This window comes from Megascapheus bottae, chromosome 1, assembly GCF_031878675.1.
Source record: "Megascapheus bottae isolate mThoBot1 chromosome 1, mThoBot2.hap1, whole genome shotgun sequence".
In the NCBI taxonomy this organism is placed as follows: Eukaryota; Metazoa; Chordata; class Mammalia; order Rodentia; family Geomyidae; genus Megascapheus; species Megascapheus bottae.
Genome location: NC_143509.1, coordinates 3685866 through 3706508, shown reverse-complemented (window position 1 = coordinate 3706508; position 20643 = coordinate 3685866). Strand labels below are relative to the sequence as shown.

General features: G+C 53.0%; 1 protein-coding gene across 2 annotated transcripts; it reads left to right on the top strand.

Annotated features, from left to right (window-relative positions):
* The first annotated feature begins 9066 nt into the window (after positions 1-9066).
* Positions 9067-14244, top strand: Mrpl4 (mitochondrial ribosomal protein L4). Of its 2 annotated transcripts, none has more exons than XM_090337556.1 (9): positions 9067-9395; positions 9499-9565; positions 9663-9813; positions 11676-11727; positions 12172-12289; positions 12553-12611; positions 12736-12845; positions 12932-13008; positions 13461-14244. In XM_090337556.1, exons 1-9 carry the CDS (start codon positions 9339-9341, stop codon positions 13604-13606), a joined length of 837 nt encoding a protein of 278 aa, XP_090193682.1. In that variant the 5' UTR covers positions 9067-9338; the 3' UTR covers positions 13607-14244. The 2 variants fall into 2 exon arrangements, with proteins under 2 accessions (XP_090193682.1, XP_090193679.1); XM_090337553.1 differs by having other exon boundaries at positions 12553-12659.
* The last annotated feature ends 6399 nt before the right edge of the window (positions 14245-20643 follow it).

Here is a 20643-nt window from a genome sequence, read left to right as displayed (position 1 = left end):
TGTGATGAGTCTCACAGTCTTTCTTGCCCGGGTTGGCTTCAAACTGTGATCCTCCAATCTCAGCTTCCTGGGTAGCTGGAATTACAGGCATGAGCCACCAGCATGTGGCTGCGACTCTTGTCTCTAATTACCAACCAAATAAAAGTGAGCCTTGAGCACAAAAGTTCAGGGACAGCAATCATCAATCACAATAGAAATAAAAAGTAAGGCAAGGTACCAATGCCTCATGCCTAAAACCCTAGCTACTCTGGAAGCTGAGATCGGAGGATCACAGCTCAAAGCCAGCCAGAGCAAGAAAGTCCATGAGACTCCTATTTCCAATGAACCCCCAGAAAACCAGAAGTGGCACAGTGGTTCAAAGTAGTAGCATGCTAGCCTTGAACATAAAACCTCAGGATGAGCATGCTCGACACCCAAGCCTCATGACCAAAATTAATAAATGAATAAGGACAAATGAATAAAGAAATGAGTGCAAGTCAAAATGAGCATGCAATGGCTTGAGTCTACCTCATCCATACAGCACTTTGGCCCCGCTTTCCACTGCTAGCACTACCAAACGTAAAGAATGGAAAAGAAGCTTGTTATGGGCAATGGCAACAATACACCCATCTGACAGGGTGGGAAACTGAGGCCCAGAGACCAGCTGTGCTGCCTCCCCCAGATGTTCCAGCCCCTCAGGGAGGTCTAACTGGAAACACCTGGCTAGCAGCCACAGTCTCCCCCACATCTCTGTTGTGGTTGCCCTGGAAACTGCAGCCAATGGAGGCGCCCATGCAAATGAACCCTGGCGGACAATAGGCATGCAATATGCAAATGAGCGTGGGCAGCCAATAGACATGCAATATGCAAATGAGCACAGGCAGCCAATGGGGCATTACCCGCGCTAAGGCCTGAGGTAAGTGGACAGACACATGCAAATGAGCCCCAAGGCTGGTCGTGGGTTACCTCAATGGGAAACTTCTCCTGGGGTTTGGCAGTTACCCACACACTGAGCCAAAAAACAAAGCCGCAGCAGGTGTGTGAACCGTTGGTGGGGGAGGGGAGCCTAGGCAGGCCCCCTTCCACATGCCCTGCAATCTTATTCTTGCAGGGGTAGTCTCCCCAATATGCAACCCTGAACCCTAGGTTTTGCATAAGGGTGCAGAGAACCAGAAAAGGCCACACTGGGGGAAAAAGGGGGAGTCCTTCAGAGTTTAGTGTTGCACCCTCTAAGTTGCTGTGAAATCCACAGCCCTCAAAGACCCTCTGGGATCTGTCAGTCTGATGTTGGCCCTACTTTCCTGGGGACAAAGGTCACAGCAATAACCTTTGACCCACTGGAAATGGAGGGTTGCATCAACCTTTGACCTCCACTCAAACTTATGCCAAAATGGTCAAACTCTGAGCCTCGGTGTGTAGGTGTCCAGGTCACCACTTGAATTCTATTGAAATTTACTGTCCGCCTGCCTGGAGGTTGGCCTAGTGGTAGAGTGCTTGCCTAGCATGCAGTAAGACCCGGGTTCAATTCCTCGGTATCACATACATGGAAAAAAGCCAGAAGGGTGCTGAAGCTCAGTTGGTAGAGGTCTAACCTTGAGAAAGCCCAAGGACAGTGCTCAGGCCCTGAGTTTGAGCACCAGGATTGGACAAAAAAAAAATTATTGTCCACATGGAAAAATGCCTTTTCTTTTCTTTCGTTTTGTTTTGTTGCTTGGGCCTGAGTGCTGTCCCTGAGCTTTTTTGCTCAAGGCTAACACTCTATAACTTTGAGCCACTGCTTCACTTGTGGTTTTTTTTTGAGTGGTTAATTGGAGATTTGAGTCTCAAGGGGACTTTTCTGCCCGGACTGGCTCAGATCTGAGCCTCCTGAGTAGCTAGGATTACAGGTGTGAGACATTGGCACCTGGCCTTGGAAAACTGTTCAGTGATCTTGTGCTGTGGACCTACTGTGTGTCAGGCACCCAGCTTAGCCATAGTGCCTAGCAGTGAGAAAAGCAGACTACTGTGCTGCAGGAGCTAATGTGTTAGTGAGAGGGACCGGCAAAACAGGACAGGGCTGAACATGATAGCTATACCTGAAATCCTAGGATTTGAGATGCAGAAAAAAGAGAAAAGAGAAAAAGGATGGCCTATGGGTACAGTGCACAGAGCCTTGGGTTCAAGTCCTCTTAACCACATAAATAGAAAAAGCTGGAAGTGGGGCCGGGAGTTTGGCCTAGTGGTTAAAGTGCTTGCCTAGCATGCACGAAGACCCAGGTTTGATTCCTTGGTACCACATACATAGAAAAAAGCCCGAAATGGTGCTGAGGCTCAAGTGGTAGAGCTCTAGCCTTGAGAAAGTCCAAGGACAGTGCTCAGGCCCTGAGTTCAAGCCCCAGGACTGGCAAAAAAAAAAAGACAGCTGGAAATTGTGTGTGTGTGTGTGTGTGTGTGTGTGTGTGTGTGTGTGTGTGTGCGCGCGCCACTACTAGGAATTGAACTCAGGGCCTGAATGCTTTCCTTTAACTTTTTCAGCCAAGGCTGGTATTCTATCACTTGAGCCACAGCTGGCTTTGAACTGAGATCCTCAGATCTCAGCTTCCTGAGTAGCTAAGATTACAGGAATGAGCCATTGACACCCAGCAAGAGCTGGCATTTATTTATTTATTTTTAACTTTTTTTTTTTGCCAGTCCTGGGCTTGAGCTCAGGGCCTGAGCCCTGTCCTTGGACTTTCTCAAGGCTAGAGCTCTACCACTTGAGCCTCAGCACCACTTCCGGCTTTTTTGTATGTATATGGTACCAAGGAATCGAACCCGGGTCTTCGTGCATGCTAGGCAAGCACTTTAACCACTAGGCCAAACTCCCCGCCCCTTATTTTTAACTTTTAACCCAGCATTCACAAGGCCCTTGGTTCAATTCCTAACACCAAAGAAAAGACACACTCTCTCTCCTTTCCCCACTCCCTCTCCCTAACACACACAATTGGGAGCAGAGCGAACAAGGCAGAAGGAACTTAAGACCTGTACAAAGGCCCTGAGGTTGAAACATGATGGGAGGAGGCAGGTGTGCATTTTAGCCACAGGGTGTTAGAGACAGAGGTGGGAAGCAGAGATCCTGTGGGTGTAAAAGAAACTAGGAGACATGATCTAAGGGAGGTATTTACAAACGCCTGCAGGGGAAACAGACTCGAGCTGCGAGCTCCATAAGGGAGGGGAAGGGAATAACCCACTTACAGGCCAGTATTCCACTCACAACTTTCCCCAAGACATCCAGCCAACAAAGGGCAGTCTCTGGATTTATCCCTGTGTGTACACTAGCGTTGCAGGTAGAGAAAGGAAGAGAAGGGAAGGGAAGGAAAGGGAAGGGAAGGGAAGGGAAAGAAACCCCGGCACTGTGTTCAAGCCCTGATACTGGCGCACACACACACACACACACACACACACACACACACACACACACACACACAGAGTCATTTAAGTAGATATTTCTGGTGCCAGTCACCTTGAAAGAATGGAAGCTCTGAGACCTGAGATCTTGCAACAAGATAATGAAGGAATTTCACTGGAGAGCATTTGTGGAGCGCCATCGAGGCTGGACACTGGGGCTGTGGCTGAGACAGGAAGAAGGAAATCTGACGTGGTTTTGGAGCTCTGAGGGAAGAGCGCTAGCTAGCTTCCCAAACCCCAGGCTCTTGGCTCCATCCCCAGCTCTGGATGTGGGCAGCGGGGGACTTCAGGAAATCAGGCTGAGTATGGCAGCGCATACCTGTAATCCTAGCCCTCAAGAGGCAGAGGCAGGATCATGAGCTGGAGGCCTCAGAAGGAGAGAGAGAGAGAGAGAGAGAGAGGAAGGAAAGAAGAAATGATGAGGCTAGGAGTGTGGCCTAGTGGTCAAGGGCTTGCCTAGCAAGCACGAAGCCCTGGGTTCGATTCCTCGGTGCCACATAAGCAGAAAAAGTCAGAAATGGTGTATGGCTAAAGTGGTAGAGCTCCATCTTTGAGCAAAAGAAGCTCTGAGTTCAAGTCCCAGGACTGGCCAAAAAGAAGAGAGAGAGAGAGGAGAGAGGAGAGAGGGAGAGAGGAGGGAGAGAAAGAGGAGGGAGGGGGAGAGAGAGAGAGAGAGAGCAGCAGGCAGGACCCGGCCGGAGTTTGACCTAGTGGTTAAAGTGCTTGCTTATTATGCACTAAGACCCAGGTTCGATTCCTAGGTACCACATACATAGAAAAAAGCCAGAAGTGGTGCTGAGGCTCAAGTGGTAGAGTTCTAGCCTTGAGAAAGTCCAAGGACAGGGCTCAGACTCTGAGTTCAAGCCCAGGACTGGCAAAAAACAAAACAAACAAACAAACAAAAATGATCCACCAACAAACAAAAAAACCCCAGCAGGATCCTATCTGAAACCACAAATAGTGCAAGAAGGATGAAGGATGGGGGCGTTGCTCAAGTGGTAGAACACCTGCCTAGCAAGGACCTAGGCAATGAGTTTAAGGGCCAGTACAATAAAAAACACACAAAAAAACCCCAAAAAGTACCAAGTGCCAGTGACTCACACCTGTAACCCTAGCTACTCAAGAGGCTGAGATCTGAGCATCATGGTTCAAAGTCAGTCTGGGCAGTTCTGGGGATTGAACTTAACACCTGAGCCTTGGGCTTTATCCTCAAATGTAGCACTCTATCCCTTGAGCCTCAGCACCACTTCCGGCTTTTCTGTGTATGTGGTACCAAGGAATCGAACCCAGGTCTTCATGCATGCTAGGCAAGCACTCTACCACTAGGCCAAACTCCCAGCCTCTTCATAAGAGTCTTATTTCCAATGAACCACCAGAAAACCAGAAATGGCGCTGTTGTTCAAATGGTAGACCGCTAGCCTTGAACACAAAAGCTCAGGGAAGCTGGGCAAGGTGGCTCATACCTGTAATCATAGCTGCTCAGGAAATCTGAGGATTAGGGTTCAAAGCCAGCTCAGGCAATAGAAAGCCCAGAGACACTTATCTCCAATTAACACTAGAAAACAGGAAGTGGGACAGAGCTCAAGCCAGAGTTCAGGATCCATGATCCCACCCCCCCCCAAAAAAAGTAAAAAGTAAAAAAAAAAAAGGCAACAAATGGGCTGGGAGCATAGCCTAGTGGTAGAGTGCCTGCCTCAAGCACTCAGTACCACATACACAGAAAAAGCTGGAAGTGGTGCTGTGGCTCAAGTGGTAGAGCTGTAGTGTTTTTTTTTTTTTTTTTGCCAGTCCTGGGCTTGAGCTCAGGACCTGAGCACTGTCCTTGGCTTTTCTCAAGGCTAGAGCTCTACCACTTGAGCCTCAGCACCACTTCCAGCTTTTATGCTATGTATGTGGGTACCAAGGAATCGAACCCGGGTCTTCGTGCATGCTAGGCAAGCACTCTGCCACTAGGCCAAACTCCCTGCCCCTAGAGCTGTAGTTTTGAGGAAAGCCTAAGGACAGTGTCCAGGCCCTGAATTCAAGTCCCAGGGCTCCCCGCCCCCCCCCCCAAATAAAGGGCCCAGAGTGTGGTCTAATGGTAGAGTGCTTGCCTAGCATGCACAAAGATCAGGGTTCAATTCCTCGGTACCACATACAAAGAAAAATGAAGTGGTGCTGAGGCTCAAGTGGTAGAACTCTAGTCTTGAAAAAGTCCAAGGACAGTGCTCAGGCCCTGAGCTCAAGCCCGGGACTGGCGAAAATAAATTAATTAAATGTAAAAAAGAAAAAGAAAAAAAGCAACGAATGTGCTGGATAAGATGTAGAGAAAGAAAGAGGAACTGGCACATTTGGAGAACACAAATTCATACAGCTATTATGGAAAACAATATGGAAGTTCCTCAAAAAGCTAAGAATAGAACTGCCATATGATTCAGCCATACCAATCCTAGCCATATAACCAAAGGAAATGAAACCAACACATGAAAGAAATATCTTAGCAGCCTGTAGCAGTACATGCCTGTAATCCCAGCTACTTCAGAGGCTACGATGAGAGAATCACGATCCAAGAGCCAGGAGTGAGGGTGTGTGTGTGTGTGTGTGTGTGTGTGTGTGTGTGTGTGTGTGTGTATGTAGAGCTTGAACTCAGAGCTTGGGTGGTATCCTTGAGATTTTGTTCAATGCTAGTGCTCTACTACAGCTCCACTTCTGGTTTTCTGGTGGCTCATTCGAGGTAAGAGTTTCACAAAGATTTTCCTGTCTGTGCTGGCTTTGAACTTTGATCCTCAGATCTCTGTGTCTTGCGTAGCTAGGATGACAGGTGTGAGTCAACTGTCACTTAGCCATGTGAGAGCATTTACTAGGACTGTGTATAAAAGACAGAGCATGAAAAGCACTGGAGGAGTGCTTCAAGTGCTAAGAATTAAAATCCCAATAACTCCAAGAAGTTAACGACCAAAAATACCATTTATATTAGCCACAGTAGTAACCTAGTTGAAGAGTCCAATAAGATGAATAAATAAAGAAAATGTGGGGCGGGGAGTTTGGCCTAGTGGTAGAGTGCTTGCCTAGCATGCACAAAGACCTGGGCTCGATTCCTTGGTACCACATACTTAGAAAAAGCCAGAAGTGGTGCTGAGACTCAAGTGGTAAAGCTCTAGCCTTGAGAAAGTCCAAGGACAGTGCTCAGGCCCTGAGCTCAAGCCCAGGACTGGCAAAAAAAAAAAAAAAAAAAAGAAAGAAAAAGAAAAAGAAAATGTGAAGCTGGATGTAGGTGGCTCATATCTATAATTCTAGCTGCTCAGGAGGCTAAAATTTGAGAATCACAGTTCAAAGCCAGCCAGGGCAAGAAAGTCTATGAGATTCTTACTTTTAACTAATGACCAAAAAAGCTGAAGCAGAGCTGTAGCTCAGTGGTAGAATGTTAACCTCAAACAGAAAAAGATCAGGGATAGCACTGAGGCCCTGAGTTCAAGCCTTGGGACTGGCACAGAAAGGAAGAAAGGAAGGGGAAGGAAGGAGGGAGGGAGGGAAGAAGGGAGGGAGGAAGGAGAAAAAGGATAGAGGCCTAATGGGGCACCTACCTGTAATCCTAGCTATTCAGGAGGCTGAGATCTGAGGATTGCAATTCACAGCCAGCCCAGGCAGACAAATCCATAAGACTCTTAGCTCTAATTACTGAGCAGTTAGAAGTATCGCCAGATGTGATGGCTTATGCCTGTAATCTTAGCTGCTCAGGAAGCTGAGATCTGAGGATAAAGGTTCAAAGCCAACCAGGGCACTAAAGACGGTGAGGCTCTTATCTCCCATTAACCACTAGAAAACTGGAAGTGGCCCTGTGGCTCCGGTGTAGGGTGGTAGCCTTGAGCTGAAGAGCTCAGAGACAGCATCCAGGTGCAAGAGTTCAAGCCCCAGGACCAAAAAAAATGTTAGAAGTGGAGCTGTGATTCAAGTGGGAGAGCCCAAGCCTTGAGCAAAATAGCTAAAGACAACACCCGGGCCCTGAGTTCAAGCTGCAATACTGGTATACATGTTGTGTACTGACGGACTTTTCACTCTGTGCTTTCATTGCATGGAAACCCCATAACTTCCAGTTTTCAGCACTGACACTAGCTTGGAGCCCTCAGGGCTTGGTCTGGACTTCACAGGACTCTCGGTGGACAGCCCAGGCTAGATGTGGGCTGCTGGAGCCCCCTAGTGTCTTATGTGGAAAAGAATTGTTAGGATTGGAGCTGGGTAACAGTACCCACTCCACTTAGTTCTTGGATAGAAAAGAAGGAAAGAAAATGAGATTAAGAAGATAGGAAAGAGAAGAGAGGATGAAAGAGAAAGAAAGAAAGAAAGAAGAAAGGAAGGGAAAAGAAAAGAAAGGAGGGAGGGAGGGAAGGAAGACAGACAGACACAGAAGGAAGGAAGGAAAGAAAGAAGGAAAGAAAAAAAGAAGGCCAGGCACTTTAGGCTCACACCTATAATCCCAACTACTCAGGAGGCTGAGATCTGAGGATGGTGGTTCCAAGTCAACCTGGGCAGGAATTTCTGTGAGAAATAAAATTTAAAAAAGATAAAAAGGATGTAACTGGGCCAGGAGTTTGGCCTAGTGGTAGAGTGCTTGCCTAGCATGGACCCAGGTTCCATTCCTTGCTACCACATACGTAGAAAAAGCTGGAAGTGGTGCTATGGCTCAAATGGTAGACCTCTAGACTTGACAGTGCCCAGGCCCTGAGTTCAAGCCCTAGGACTGGTCAAAAAATATGTAACTGCAATCCCTCTACATAGTACCCTTATAATAATAACTTTTTTGTGTGTGGGTCATGGGGCATGAACTCTGGGTCTGGGTGCTGTCCCTGAGCTCTTCAGCTCAAGGCTACTGTCCTACCCGTGAGCCACAGCTCCACTTCCCATTTTCTAATGATTAATTGGAGATAAGCGTCTCACAATCTTTAGTGCCAGGGCTGGCTTTGAACCTCGATCCTCAGATCTCAGCCTCCTGAGTAGCTAGGATTACAAGTGTGTGCCACCGTGTCCGGTCTCCTCCTCCTCCTCCTCCTCCTCCTTCATCTTCTTCTTTTCTGCCAGTCTTTGGGCTTGATCTCAGGGCCTGGGCTCTGTTCCTGAGTTTCTTTCGTATCCTTTTCCAGGGCTTTTTGCATGCTAGGCAAACACTCTACTACTAAGCCACATTCCCAGCCGGTTTTTTTTTTTTTTTTTGGCTGTTATTTAGTTAAGGAAGAATACAAAGCTGGTTGCTGTTGGCTCACGCCTGTCATTCTGGCTGCTCAGGAGGCTGAGATCTGAGATAGCAGTTCAAAGCCATCGAGGGCAGGAAAGCCTGTGAGACTCTTATTTCCCATACACCATCAAAATAGCCAGACGTGGAGTTGGAGCTGTGACTTGAATGGCAGAACTCCAGCCTTAAGCAATATATCCTCAAAGACAGGGCCCAGACCCAGCATTAAAGCCCCAGGACAGACAAGGGCCAGCGCCTCATCTAGGGGCGGCCACCACCCGAAAATCCCAACGTTGATTGGCTGCCTTCCCTTTTGGCCCCGCCCTGGAGCCCCCATTCATGGGTGGGCCATTCTTCACCCTTCATGTTCATTGGCTGAATCGGAAGCACGTATTTCCAGCACAGAGCTCTCATTGGGTAGCCTCCTGCACCCGCCCCTTAGGGGCGGGGCTAAAGTGAAGTAAGCCTTCAAGCTTCGTGTACTGAGGCTGTAGAGAATCTCCATTCCGGTGGTTTTTAAAGAAAAAAAAAATGGGATCATAGCGGCAGTCCAGGGACGGAAGTGGGGCGCACTGAAGCCCTCGACTCCCACACGTTTGGTCGGATCCCGGCGGGAGCGCGGAGGCGCCGTCGCGCGCGTGACGTCACAGCTCCGCGTCATCACCAGGTGCCGCGCGCGCGGCCAGCGGGAGCCGCGACCTCCGGCGGGGCGGGGAGCGGCGCGACGATGCTGTCCTGGGTGCGGGCGGCGGCGCGAGGCTGCTTGCGGCCCTGGGGATGCCGGGTGAGGCCGAGGACTGGGCGGGGGCGGGAACGGGGTCGAGGGACGGACACGGGGAGTCTCGGGGTCTCACTTCCGTCCCCCCCCCCACTCCGCTTGCTTGCAGGGCTTGAGCTCCGCGGTGGAGGAGGCCGCGCGGCCGGCCGAGGCCCTCCAGCCTGAGACGAGTGCGGGTGAGGCCGCCGGGAGCCGCTCGAGATCGGGGGGCGGGGGGCGGCGGGATCGGGGGTGGGGCTGTGACCTTTTCCCTTTGACCCGCGGCCGCGCCAGGTCTGTCGGATCCCGTACTACGCAAGTGCGAACTCCCGCTCCCCTCGCACCGGAGGCCCTTGCAGGCCTGGGTGGAGTCCCTGCGGGGATACGATCTGGAACGCGTGGGACTGACCGAGCTGCACCCTGATGTTTTCTCCACGGCGCCCAGGTGAGCCCCGGGGGGGGGGGTGCAAGAATCGTGGGGAGGGGCTTGCAGGACCTACGATCAAAGTGTAGCTTTTGAACCTCAGTTTCCCCACCTGCCAAAGCGGGTAGGGGGTGATGGTTGTACCTGCCTCAAGATCGGGTGTGGTGATTCACGACTGTGATCCCAGCACTCAGGAGGCTGAGGCCAGCGTGGACCTGGAAAGTGAGAAACAGCCTCATAGCAAGGAGCCAAAGCAGCGGGCCTGGCGCCGAGGTTTACATCCACTTGAGAGGCTGGGATTGGGAGGATCTTGAAGTTCAAGGCCAGCCCTGGCAAGAAACAAGTGTGAGAGACCCCATATCATTAGAAAGTTAAGTCTAGTAAGGCATGGATGTCACGGCCAATCCAGGCAAAAATAAATGTGACTATCTGATCATCAAAGGGGCTGAGGACAGGACAGGCACAGGTGGCTCAGGCCTGTAATCGTAGCTACTCAGGAGGCTGAGATCTGGGAATCATGGTTTGAAGGAAGCCGGGGTACAAAAGTCTCTTGAGACTCTTCTCTCTGATTAACCACCAGAAAACCAGAAGTGGAGCTGTGGCTTAAAGTGGTAAAGTGCTAGTCTTGAGCAGAAAAGCTCAAGCCCCATAAATGACAAGAAAGTTGAGTAGTGTACCATTCTGGCAAATGCTAGGCCCTGAGTTCAAATCCCTCATTGTTATTACCAGTCCTGGGGCTTGAACTCAGGGCCTGGGCACTGCCCTTGAGCTTTTTCAAGGATAGCACTCTACCACCTGAGCCACAGTGCACTTCTGGCTTTTTTTTTTTTTTGCCAGTCCTGGGCTTGAGCTCAGGGCCTGAGCACTGTCCTTGCACTTTCTCAAGGCTAGAGCTCTACCACTTGAGCCTCAGCACCACTTCCGGCTTTTTTCTATGTATGTGGTACCGAGGAATCGAACCCGGGTTTTCATGCATGCTAGGCAAGCACTTTAACCACTAGGCCAAACTCCCGGCCCACTTCTGGCTTTTTCTGTGTATGTCATAATGAGGAATCAAACCCAGGGCTTCGTGAATGCTAGGCAAGCACTAGGCCATGCTCCCAGCTCCTCATCATTTTCTTTTTCTCTCCCCACTTTGGAGATGGGATCTTTTTACCAGGTCTACAAATCCTGAGCTCAACTGATCCTCCCCTTCACCCTTCTGAGTGCTGGGGCTACAGGCTTGTGCCACCATGCCCTGTCGGACTCTGTCTTAGAGGGTCTCCCTTGGCTGGTAGTGGTAGTGTGAGGTGGTAGGGATGGCAGACCCTCTAGGGCCCTGAGGTTCATTTTATGGGGTGCGTCCTGTGGGAGGTTCCTTTTTCTTTTTCTTTTTTTTTTTGCACCAATCCTGGGCTTGAGCTCAGGGCCTGAGCACTGTCCTTGGACTTTCTCAAGGCTAGAGCTCTACCACTTGAGCCTCAGCACCACTTCTGGCTTTTTTTTTTCTATGTATGTGGTACCGAGGAATCGAACCTGGGTCTTCATGCATGCTAGGCAAGCACTTTAACCACTAGGCCAAACTCCCGGCCCTCCTTTTTATTTTTCATTTATGTATTTTTTTGTTGGTGTGCTTGAACTCAGGGCCTGGACACTGTTCCTGAGTTCTTTTTTGCTCAAGGCTAGTGCTCTATCACTTTGAGACACAGGTTCCACTTCCGGTTTTCTCCTGGTTCACTGGAAATAAGAGTCCCACAGACCTTCCTACCTGGGTTGGCTTTGAACTATGGTCATCAGATCTCAGGCCCCTAAGTAGCTAGGATTACAGGTGTGATTTTGCAGCCCCTGGCTTGAGGGAGGATTTTAATGAGGGTAAGCTTCTCGTGCTTTCTGCTCATCCTCAGACTGGACGTCCTCTACCAAGTTGCTGTGTGGCAGAGGAACTTCAAGAGAATTGTGAGTATCCTGGAAAAGTTGGGTAGCATGGAGAACTACTGGGAGGGCGGGGGGGGGTGTCTGGGAGAGCTGAATACATGTCCCCAACCCGTCCGTGTACAGCTGCAGTCAGTGTTTAGTGTGTGCCTTCCTGAAATCCACAGCTCACAGGAGCAGTGGGGCCAGCTGGGAGATGAAGGAGCTAGTGTGTGCAGTAGACCTGTGGCAGGGGCTGGAATAAGACTGGCCTTCGGCCTTGCGTAATGTTATAGTACAGGTGTGGACAGCTTTCTCCACGCCCTCCCCCTGCGAGCTCTGCTGCTCCTGAGAACCTGTATGAGTATCTTTTCTCGCTGCCCAGCCATGTGCCTGTCCATCTCCCTTGCTCTCCTCCTCCTCCTCTGCCTGGTAACCCCAGTGCCATCAGTCTTGTAAACCTGACCCCTCCCGGCGTTGCCCCCACAGAGCTATGCAAAGACCAAGACGAGGGCTGAGGTGCGGGGCGGGGGCCGCAAGCCCTGGCAACAGAAAGGCAGCGGGCGAGCTCGGCATGGCAGCATCCGCTCCCCTATCTGGAGAGGAGGTGAGTGGGTCAGGCAGAGCCTGGTGCCTGGCACCAAGTTCTTGCTGGAGCCCAATTTGGTCTCAAACTCCAGATCCTCTTGTCTCTGCCTCCTGTGTGCTGGGATTATAGGTGTGTACCCTTGCACTTGGTTTTTACGTTGCTTAGGCTAGTCTTGAACTCCTGGGCTCAAGCAGTCCTCCTAGCCCAGCCTCCCGAGTGCCAAAACCCCTGGAGCCACTGAGACAGGCTTCTCACCTACTTCTGCTCCTCTGTCCCCTCAGGAGGCATCGCCCATGGCCCCCGAGGCCCCACGAGCTACTACTACATGCTGCCCATGAAGGTGCGGGCCCTGGGCCTGAAGGTGGCCCTCACCGTAAAACTGGCCCAGGTGGGTGAGGTTGCCTGGAACCCCGGCTTTTGGGTGCGGTTCTGGGCTAGGGCTCATGTGGCTGCTCTTCCTGCAGGATGACCTGCACGTTGTGGACTCACTGGAGCTGCCCACCTCGGACCCCCAGTACCTGAGGGAGCTGGCCCGCTACCGTCGCTGGGGCGACTCCGTGCTCCTGGTGGACCTGTGAGGATGGGGCCCCTGGGGTTCAGGGCGGTGGCCCAGGCCTGCCCTCCATGCCACAAGCCTCACCTCCTGGCCTCCTGTTGCAGGACTCACGAGGAAATGCCCCAGAACATGGTGGAGGCCACCTCCAGGCTGAACAGCTTCAACCTGGTCCCAGCTGTAGGTGAGCAGGTCCCAGGCCCTCTCCATGCCCAGGCTAGAGCCCCATCCAGGCTCCAAAAGCCAGGGGGGGCTGGTGCACAGCTGTAGTCCCAGATACATGGGAAGCTGAGGCAGGAGGTGTGGCTCTGCTCCTGCCTAGCAGCTGCCACACAGATTCCCAGCTCCTGAGTTTCTGCCTGGCCAGGCCTCCTCTCTCCTCTGTCACTAGAGGGCGCCCAGCGTGCCCCAGCCCACTTGGCTGGCACTGGGCAGGGGTGGAGAAGGTTGCAGACTCTCCCGAGGCTTGTCTCCTCCCATGCCTTTCTACCTGCCTGGTTCCCAGTTTATCCAGGTCTGGGGGCAGCCAGTGTGCTGGTCCCGGTGGGCGTGGCCAGACAACTGGCCACACCCACTATGGTCACACCCACCACTGCCGTCCCCTCCATGCCCATCACAGTCTGTCCCCCCCTCCAGGCCTGAACGTGTACAGCATGCTCAAGCACCAGACCCTGGTCCTCACGCTGCCCACCATCTCCTTCCTGGAGAAGAAGCTGCTGTGGCAGGACTCGCGTTACACGCCCCTCTACCCCTTCCGCCTGCCCTACAGCGACTTCCCCTGATGCCCACCTTGCCGCACTCTGCCATGCACTGAACGGGCCAGGCCAAGGGCCCCAGCCACGCCCCCCGGTGTGGAGAGTCCTGGGAGCCGCTGCTCTAGCTCAGCGTTCAATGGGGCAGGGGTGAAGCCCGGCGCCGGTGCTCTGGCCTGTAATCCCAGCTATTCAGGAGGCAGAGAGCTGAACATCGCTGTTCAAAGCCAGACCAGGCAGCAACATCTGTAAGACTCTTAACTCCATTAGCTACCAAAAAGTCGAACATGGAGCTCTGGTTCAAACAGCAGAGCACCAGCCTTGATCCAGAAAGCTGGAGGCCAAGTGGGGGGAAAACACAGGCTCCCGGCTGCCTTGAATAACCCACTGGGGCTCACCCCCTCGAGGGGGCACCGCTGAGCACGCCTGTAGCCTCTGCCCAGGGGCTTGCTGACTGCCTTGATGGCACCTCCAAGCTGTTTTGTGGAAAATGCCGGACTGAGTATGCCCCGGCTGAGTCAGACCCAGGACTTGGGCCTCTGCACTTCATCCTCTTGGCACTGTCACCACACTTGACTCCTTCAGGCCAGCCGGAGTTGCTCTGCCAGGATTTCCCCTAAGAACACACCCAGAAAAGCCACTAAGCAAGTAAACCTCTCTATACCAAACCAATGTCTTGGTACCTTTTCCGTGTTCAGAGTCAGAGATAGAACCCAGGGCCTTTGCACATGCTAAGCAAATGCTCTACCATTGAGCTACATCCTGGCCCCCTCAGTCCCAATTCTTAAGTCTACTGGTGTTTGCCTGCTTGGTGAAAACAATTTTAGTATATTTAAGAAGCTAGGGCTGGGAGTTTGGCCGAGTGGTAGAGTGCTTGCCTGGCATGCATGAAGACCGGGGTTCGATTTCTTGGTACCACATACATAGAAAAAAAGCCGGAATTGGTGCTGTGGCTCAGGAAGAGCTCTATCCTTGAGAAAAGTCCAAGGACAGTGCTCAGGCCCTGAGCTTAAGCCCAGGATGGCCAAAGGACGGGGAGGGAAAAGCTATATAAAGTGATTTCAATTCAACATGTCAGTTTTAATTAACTTATTATTATTGTAAGTGACTGGGCTTGAACTCAGAGCATGGATTTTTTTCGCTCAAGGCTACCACTTTGAGTCACAGTGCTACTTCCAGCTTTCTAGTGGTTCATTGAAGATAAGTCTCAGACTTTCCTGCCTGGGGTGGCTTGGAACAGTGACCTTTAGATCTCGCCTCCTGAGTAGCTAGGATCACAGGTGTGGGCCAGGTGCCTGGCTTTAATTCACTTTTTTTTGTTTTGTTTTTGCCACTCCTGGGCTCAAGGCTACTGCCCTTCCCCTTGAACTACAGTGCCACTTCCCGATTCAGTTTTGTTTTTTGCCAGTCCTGGGCGTTGAGCTCAGGGCCTGAGCACTGTCCTTGGACTTTCTCAAGCCTACAACTCTATCACTTGAGCCACAGCATTACTTCTGGCTTTTTTCTATGTATGTGATACTGAGGAATTGAACCCAGGTCTTTGTGCATGCTAGGCAAGCACTCTACCATTAGGCCAAACTCCCCGTCCCCGATGGAGCTTTTAAAATAGCCACATGAGACTTCAGCAACACGATTTCTTGGAGAATCAGCCAAGCCACGCACCGTGGCGTGCAGCTTCGTAGGAGGCTGAAGAGCACATGAGTTCATCTGAATAAATTCAGAAATGAAGCTTCCCAGAACTGCGACATGTAAACCTGAGGGAAGATCACCGCTGCCCTGGGCCGGGTCCTGGGGCTAGAGGCATCCCTGGAATGCGGGCTTGCGTCCAGAACTCAGCTAAGTTAAACAGTAAGGTCACTGGAGTAGCCTCAGCTGGGCTGAACTCTGAGGTGCTGTGACCACTGGGCCCATGAAGGCACCACAGCCCAGAGGAACAGCCAGCCCAGCCACCACGACGTGCACAGACACATTCTCAAGTGCAGAACTTTAAGGAAACCCGAGCCCATGCCCACACAGATTTGCAAAGAATGCGTCAGAACTCATTTCTCCACACTTAAAAACCACTTCTCCACCTGAAGCCATGCCCAGATACCCAGAGTATCAGAAGTTACCTAATCTTGGCGTGGAATGGGTGTTTTGTATCATGCTTGTAGTCCTAGCTGCTAGGGAGAGGCAAGCTGAGATGGGAGGGTTGCATAAGCCCAGGGGTTGCAGCCTGAACAATGTAATGACCCTGTTTCAAGTAATAGCTTAAGGGGTAGATCAAAAGGCCCTGGGGTCCCAGCACCCCAAGACAAAGCAATTATAGGATGTACAAAGGGCTGTTGATTGGGCGGATGGGTGATGAGACTGTTGTACTAAACTGTACAGGTGGCCCACGCTTGTAATCTTCACTACCTAGGACTCTGAGTTCTGAGGATCACAGTTTGAAGCCAGCACCATCAGGAAAGTCCATGAGACTTTCTCTTCAATGAAATCACAGAGAAAGCTGAAAGTGGCTCCGTGGTTCAAGTGGTAGAGCATTAGCCTTGAGCAAAAGGAGCTCAGGGACAGTGTCTAAGCCCTGAGTTCAAGCCCCAGGACTGAGCAAAAGAAATAATCATGATTAGTACCACCAACTGAGCTTAGATAACAGACTTGCTGTCTTCTGTCTTCAAGGCTACAAGTCTAAATTGGGTGTTGACCTCTTTTCTTGCTCCTGGTGGGGTGTGTGTGTGTGTGTGTCTTAGGGCTTGAACTGAGGGCCTGGGGCACTGTTCCTGACCGTCTGTGTGTTCAAGACTAGTGCTTTACCACTTGAGCCATAGCGCCCACTTCTGGCTTTTTCTGAGTTTCTTGGACATGAGTCTGACTTTTTCTGCCCAGGCTGGCTTTGAACTGCGATCCTTAGGATCTGAGCTTCTGAGTAGCTGGGATCACCAGTGTGAGCTACTGACAGCTGGCTCTCCAGTTCTTTTTCATGCCTGTCACCTTACATTGCCTTTTTTTTTCTTCTTCTTCTTCAAGGCTAGAACTCTACCACTTGAGTCACAGCACCACTTCCAGTTTTTTCTATGTATGTGGTACCAAGGACTCAAACCCGGGCCTTTGGGCATGCTAGGCAAACACTCTACCACTAGAACAAACTCACGGCCCTTTGTAGCTAGGATGATGCGGATGCCACCATACCCAGTTTCTGTGGAGATGAATGTTGGATTTTCTTTTTTTTTTTTTTTTTTTTGCCCAGGGCTGAACTTGAACCTTGGTCCTCCAGATCTCAGCTGCCCAGGTAGCTAAGACAACAGATGTGAGCCAGGAGTGGCGAGCTGCTTGATTTTGAGGCAGGACCTAGCATGCTCAAGACCCTGGGCTCCCTCCCCAACACAACCAAAGAAAGCAAGCTGGGCTGGATGGCTCGCACTTGTACCCAGCCTCTCTTGAGGCTCAAGACTAAAGCCTGAGGCCACCTGACGTACGCTGTAGGGTGACTGAGGAAGTGGCTTTCCCCACCCCACCCTCTGGGCCTCACTGCCCTAGCAGAAGGAAGCCAAAGTCTCAGCCTCCTGTAATTGACTCCCAGATGGGCCAATCACCAACAGCCCTAGCTTTCTCCTAACCCCTCCCCTCTGCCATTCCCTTAAACCCTGGGATCAATAGGAGATGTGATGAGGAATGGAATTACAATGAATGTGATCCAAAAAACAATGGCAGCTAGAGCTGAGTTCAGCATTGGGCAGAAGACTAAAAAGCTAGCCACTCAGGAGGCGAGATCTGAGGATCATGGTTCAAAGCCAGCCTATGAGACTCATTTCCAATCGACCTCCAGAAAACCAGCAGTGGCGCAGTGGCTGAAGGTGGTAGAGCGCCAGCCTTGAGTGAAGGAGCTCAGTCAGGGATAGTGTCAGCCTTGAGTTGGAATTCCAGGAAGCGTGCACGTGCACACGCGCACATGCGCACACACACACAGGACCCAGTGGAAATGATTCCAGGTATAGAGAACTACGAGGCAGCTTGAGTGCAGGGCGTGACCTGCAGTGGGCCATCCCGTGGCCTGCCTGAGACTGCCTGGCACCAGGGAGGAAGCCTGGCCCTTCCTCCAGGCTGCAGCATTGGGCTGGGCAGTGACAGCCTGGGCGATGCCCCTCCTTCAGCCCAGGCTGCCTTACTATCCTATCTCAGCCCATCCAGGGGCTCAGACCCCCAACCAACACCCCAACCTTTGATTCTTTTTCCTTTTTATTTTTTGCCAGTCCTGGGCTTGAGCTCAGGGCCTGAGCACTGTCCTTGGACTTTCTCAAGGCTAGAGCTCTACCACTTGAGCCTTAGCACCACTTCTGGCTTTGTTCTATGTATGTGGTACTGAGGAATTGAACCCGGGTCTTCATGCATGCTAGGCAAGCACTTTAACCACTAGGCCAAACTCCCCCCCCCCATTTTTTGTCAGTCCTGCAGCTTGAGCTGAGGGTCTGGGCACCGTCCCTGAGGTTCTTTTGCTCAAGGCTAGAGCTCTACCACTTGAGCCACAGCACCACTTCTAGCTTTTTCTGTGTATGTGGTGCTACTCAGGAATTGAACCCAGAGCTTCATGCATGTCAGGCAAGCACTCTAAACCTCATTCCCAGCCCTCAAGTCCCATTCCTGGCCTCCCAGAATAGTTTAAACGTTCATCGTCAGCCGGGCGCTGCTGGCTCGGGTCAGGTCCTCCCCACTTAGGAGGCTGAGATCTGAGGATTGTGTTTGAAGCCAGACCAGGCTGTGAGACTCTTCTCTCCAGTTCACCAGTCAAAAACTGGCCATGGAGCTGTGGCTCAAGTGGTGGAGCACTAGCCTCTAGAGAAAGAGCGCAGGGACAGCACCCAGGCCCTGAGTTCAAGCCCTAGGACCACCCCCTCTTCCGCACAGACACACATACAGCTCCGGGGACAGCGTCCAGGTTGAGTTCAAGCGCCAGAACACACGCACACACACGCACACCCCTGTGATTCTGGTCTCATTGCTGGGTCAGGGACAGTGTTCAGGTTGAGTTCAAGAGCCAGAACACACACACACACACACACACCCTTGTGATTCTGGTCTCATTGCTGGGTCAGGGACAGTGTCCTGGTTGAGTTCAAGAGCCAGAACACACACACACACACACACACACACACACACCCTTGTGATTCTGGTCTCATTGCTGGGTCAGGGACAGTGTCCTGGTTGAGTTCAAGAGCCAGAACACACACACACACACACACACACACACACACACCCCTGTGAGACACACACGCACACACACGCGCGCACACACACCCCTGTGAGACACACACGCGCGCACACTCACACCCCTGTGATTCTGGTCTCATTGCTGGGTCAGGGACAGTATCCAGGTTGAGTTCAAGAGCCAGAACACACACACACACACACACACACACACGCACACGCACACACACACACACCCCTGTGAGACACACACGCACACACACACACACACGCACACCCCTGTGATTCTAGTCTCATTGCTGGGTCAGGGATAGTGTCCAGGTTGAGTTCAAGCTCCAGAACACACACACACACACACACACACGCACACACACACACCCCTGTGAGACACACACGCACACACACACACGCACACCCCTGTGATTCTAGTCTCATTGCTGGGTCAGGGACAGTGTCCAGGTTGAGTTCAAGCTCCAGAACACACACACACACACACACACACGCACACACACACACCCCTGTGAGACACACACGCACACACACACACGCACACACACACACACGCACACACACCCCTGTGATTCTGGTCTCATGGCTGGGTCCCTGGCTTAGCGTCCAGCCGCAGGGGCGCAGCCCGGCCGCGCGGGGGCGCTGGCGGGCCGCGCCGGGACCAGACAAGAGGAGGGAAGAGGTGTGTGCGGGGGGTGGGGGGGATCTGAGCTGGAGGAAAATCCGCCTCAGATAGGGGGCCCGGGGTGAGTGGGGGGAGTCGGGGCTTCCCGGAGCCCTCTGGGGGCTGGCAGGCCCCGACGTTCTCGGCCATTTCACCCAAGGCCATTCCGGGGCAGGGATGCATTTCCCACCCGCGCCCCCCCATCCCGGAGCCGCCCCCCCAAGAAGCAAAGATCCCCGTGGAAATTCCTTCGGAATAACCGGGGCGGCGGGGCGGCGCTGACCCGCGGAGCCTCCCTTCCCCTTCTGCAGCCCGACCTCCCCGGCCCCTTCGCTGTCTCTGCGGCAACCGTGGCGGCGTCGCACAACAGGAAGCCTTCGCCCCGGCCAGCGGCCGAGGCCCCCCACGCCCCAGCTCTGCGGCCTCGTCTCACACCGTCCCTAGGGCTGCCTGAGTTTCCCTACGCACGGTAGCCTCTCCAGAGCCCCCTGTTCTCCCTCTGGGGCCCAGAGCGCAGCTGTGCCTCAGTTTCCCCGCGGGAGCGTGCGACGCAGCAGGGGGGGTTCCACGCCGGGTGATCGTGAGACTTCCTTTTTTCCCCGCCCCCCCAGGGCCGAAAGCGGAAGCGAGGTTGGGGGGCCCGGGGGGGGGGGCGCGGGGACGCGGCGTGGCGCGCGGCCTGCAGGTGTCGGGACCTGCTCGCCTCGCTTCTCTGGAAATCTCCCAGTCACCCGGGCGGGACGGGCGCATCCCCAAAACGACCCGGGTCACCCGGCCCCGGACTCTGATCGCCTCAAAGCGCGCGGCCTCAGTTTACCCTTTTGCGCAGTGGACGCGGCGGGGGGGGGCGGGCAGCAGGGGCGCAGGGGGAGGTGGCGACGTCCAATTCCGGAGCTGGGAGTTGGGTGACGGGGTGGGGGGTGTCGGGGTCCGCAGGCCCCTCCCTCCCCCCCTCCCTCCCCCGGTTGGTCCTCGTCCGCCCCCCTCCCGGTTGCTTCAGGTTGGAAATTCCGGGGCTGCGCGCGGGGCTCCGGGGCAGCGGGGCAGGACCACCCCCGGCGGCCCGGGCACCTCTGGCTCCGGAAATGCCGGAGCCCTCGTTCCGGAGGGGAAGGCGCGAGGTTTCCGGGAAAGCGGCTGCACCGCCCCCTGGCCCCCGGGGGCCGCGGGCTATAAAGGCGGGCGCGCTGCTCCCCGCGACGCGGCTCGCCCC

Bases quoted from the DNA above. Each gene is read 5' to 3' on its own strand.
- Mrpl4 (XM_090337553.1), top strand. From the start codon at position 9,339: ATGCTGTCCTGGGTGCGGGCGGCGGCGCGAGGCTGCTTGCGGCCCTGG. The intron at 12,846-12,931 runs GTGAGGATGGGG...CTCCTGTTGCAG, and splicing joins TCCGTGCTCCTGGTGGACCT to GACTCACGAGGAAATGCCCC. The intron at 13,009-13,460 runs GTGAGCAGGTCC...CCCCCCCTCCAG, and splicing joins CAACCTGGTCCCAGCTGTAG to GCCTGAACGTGTACAGCATG.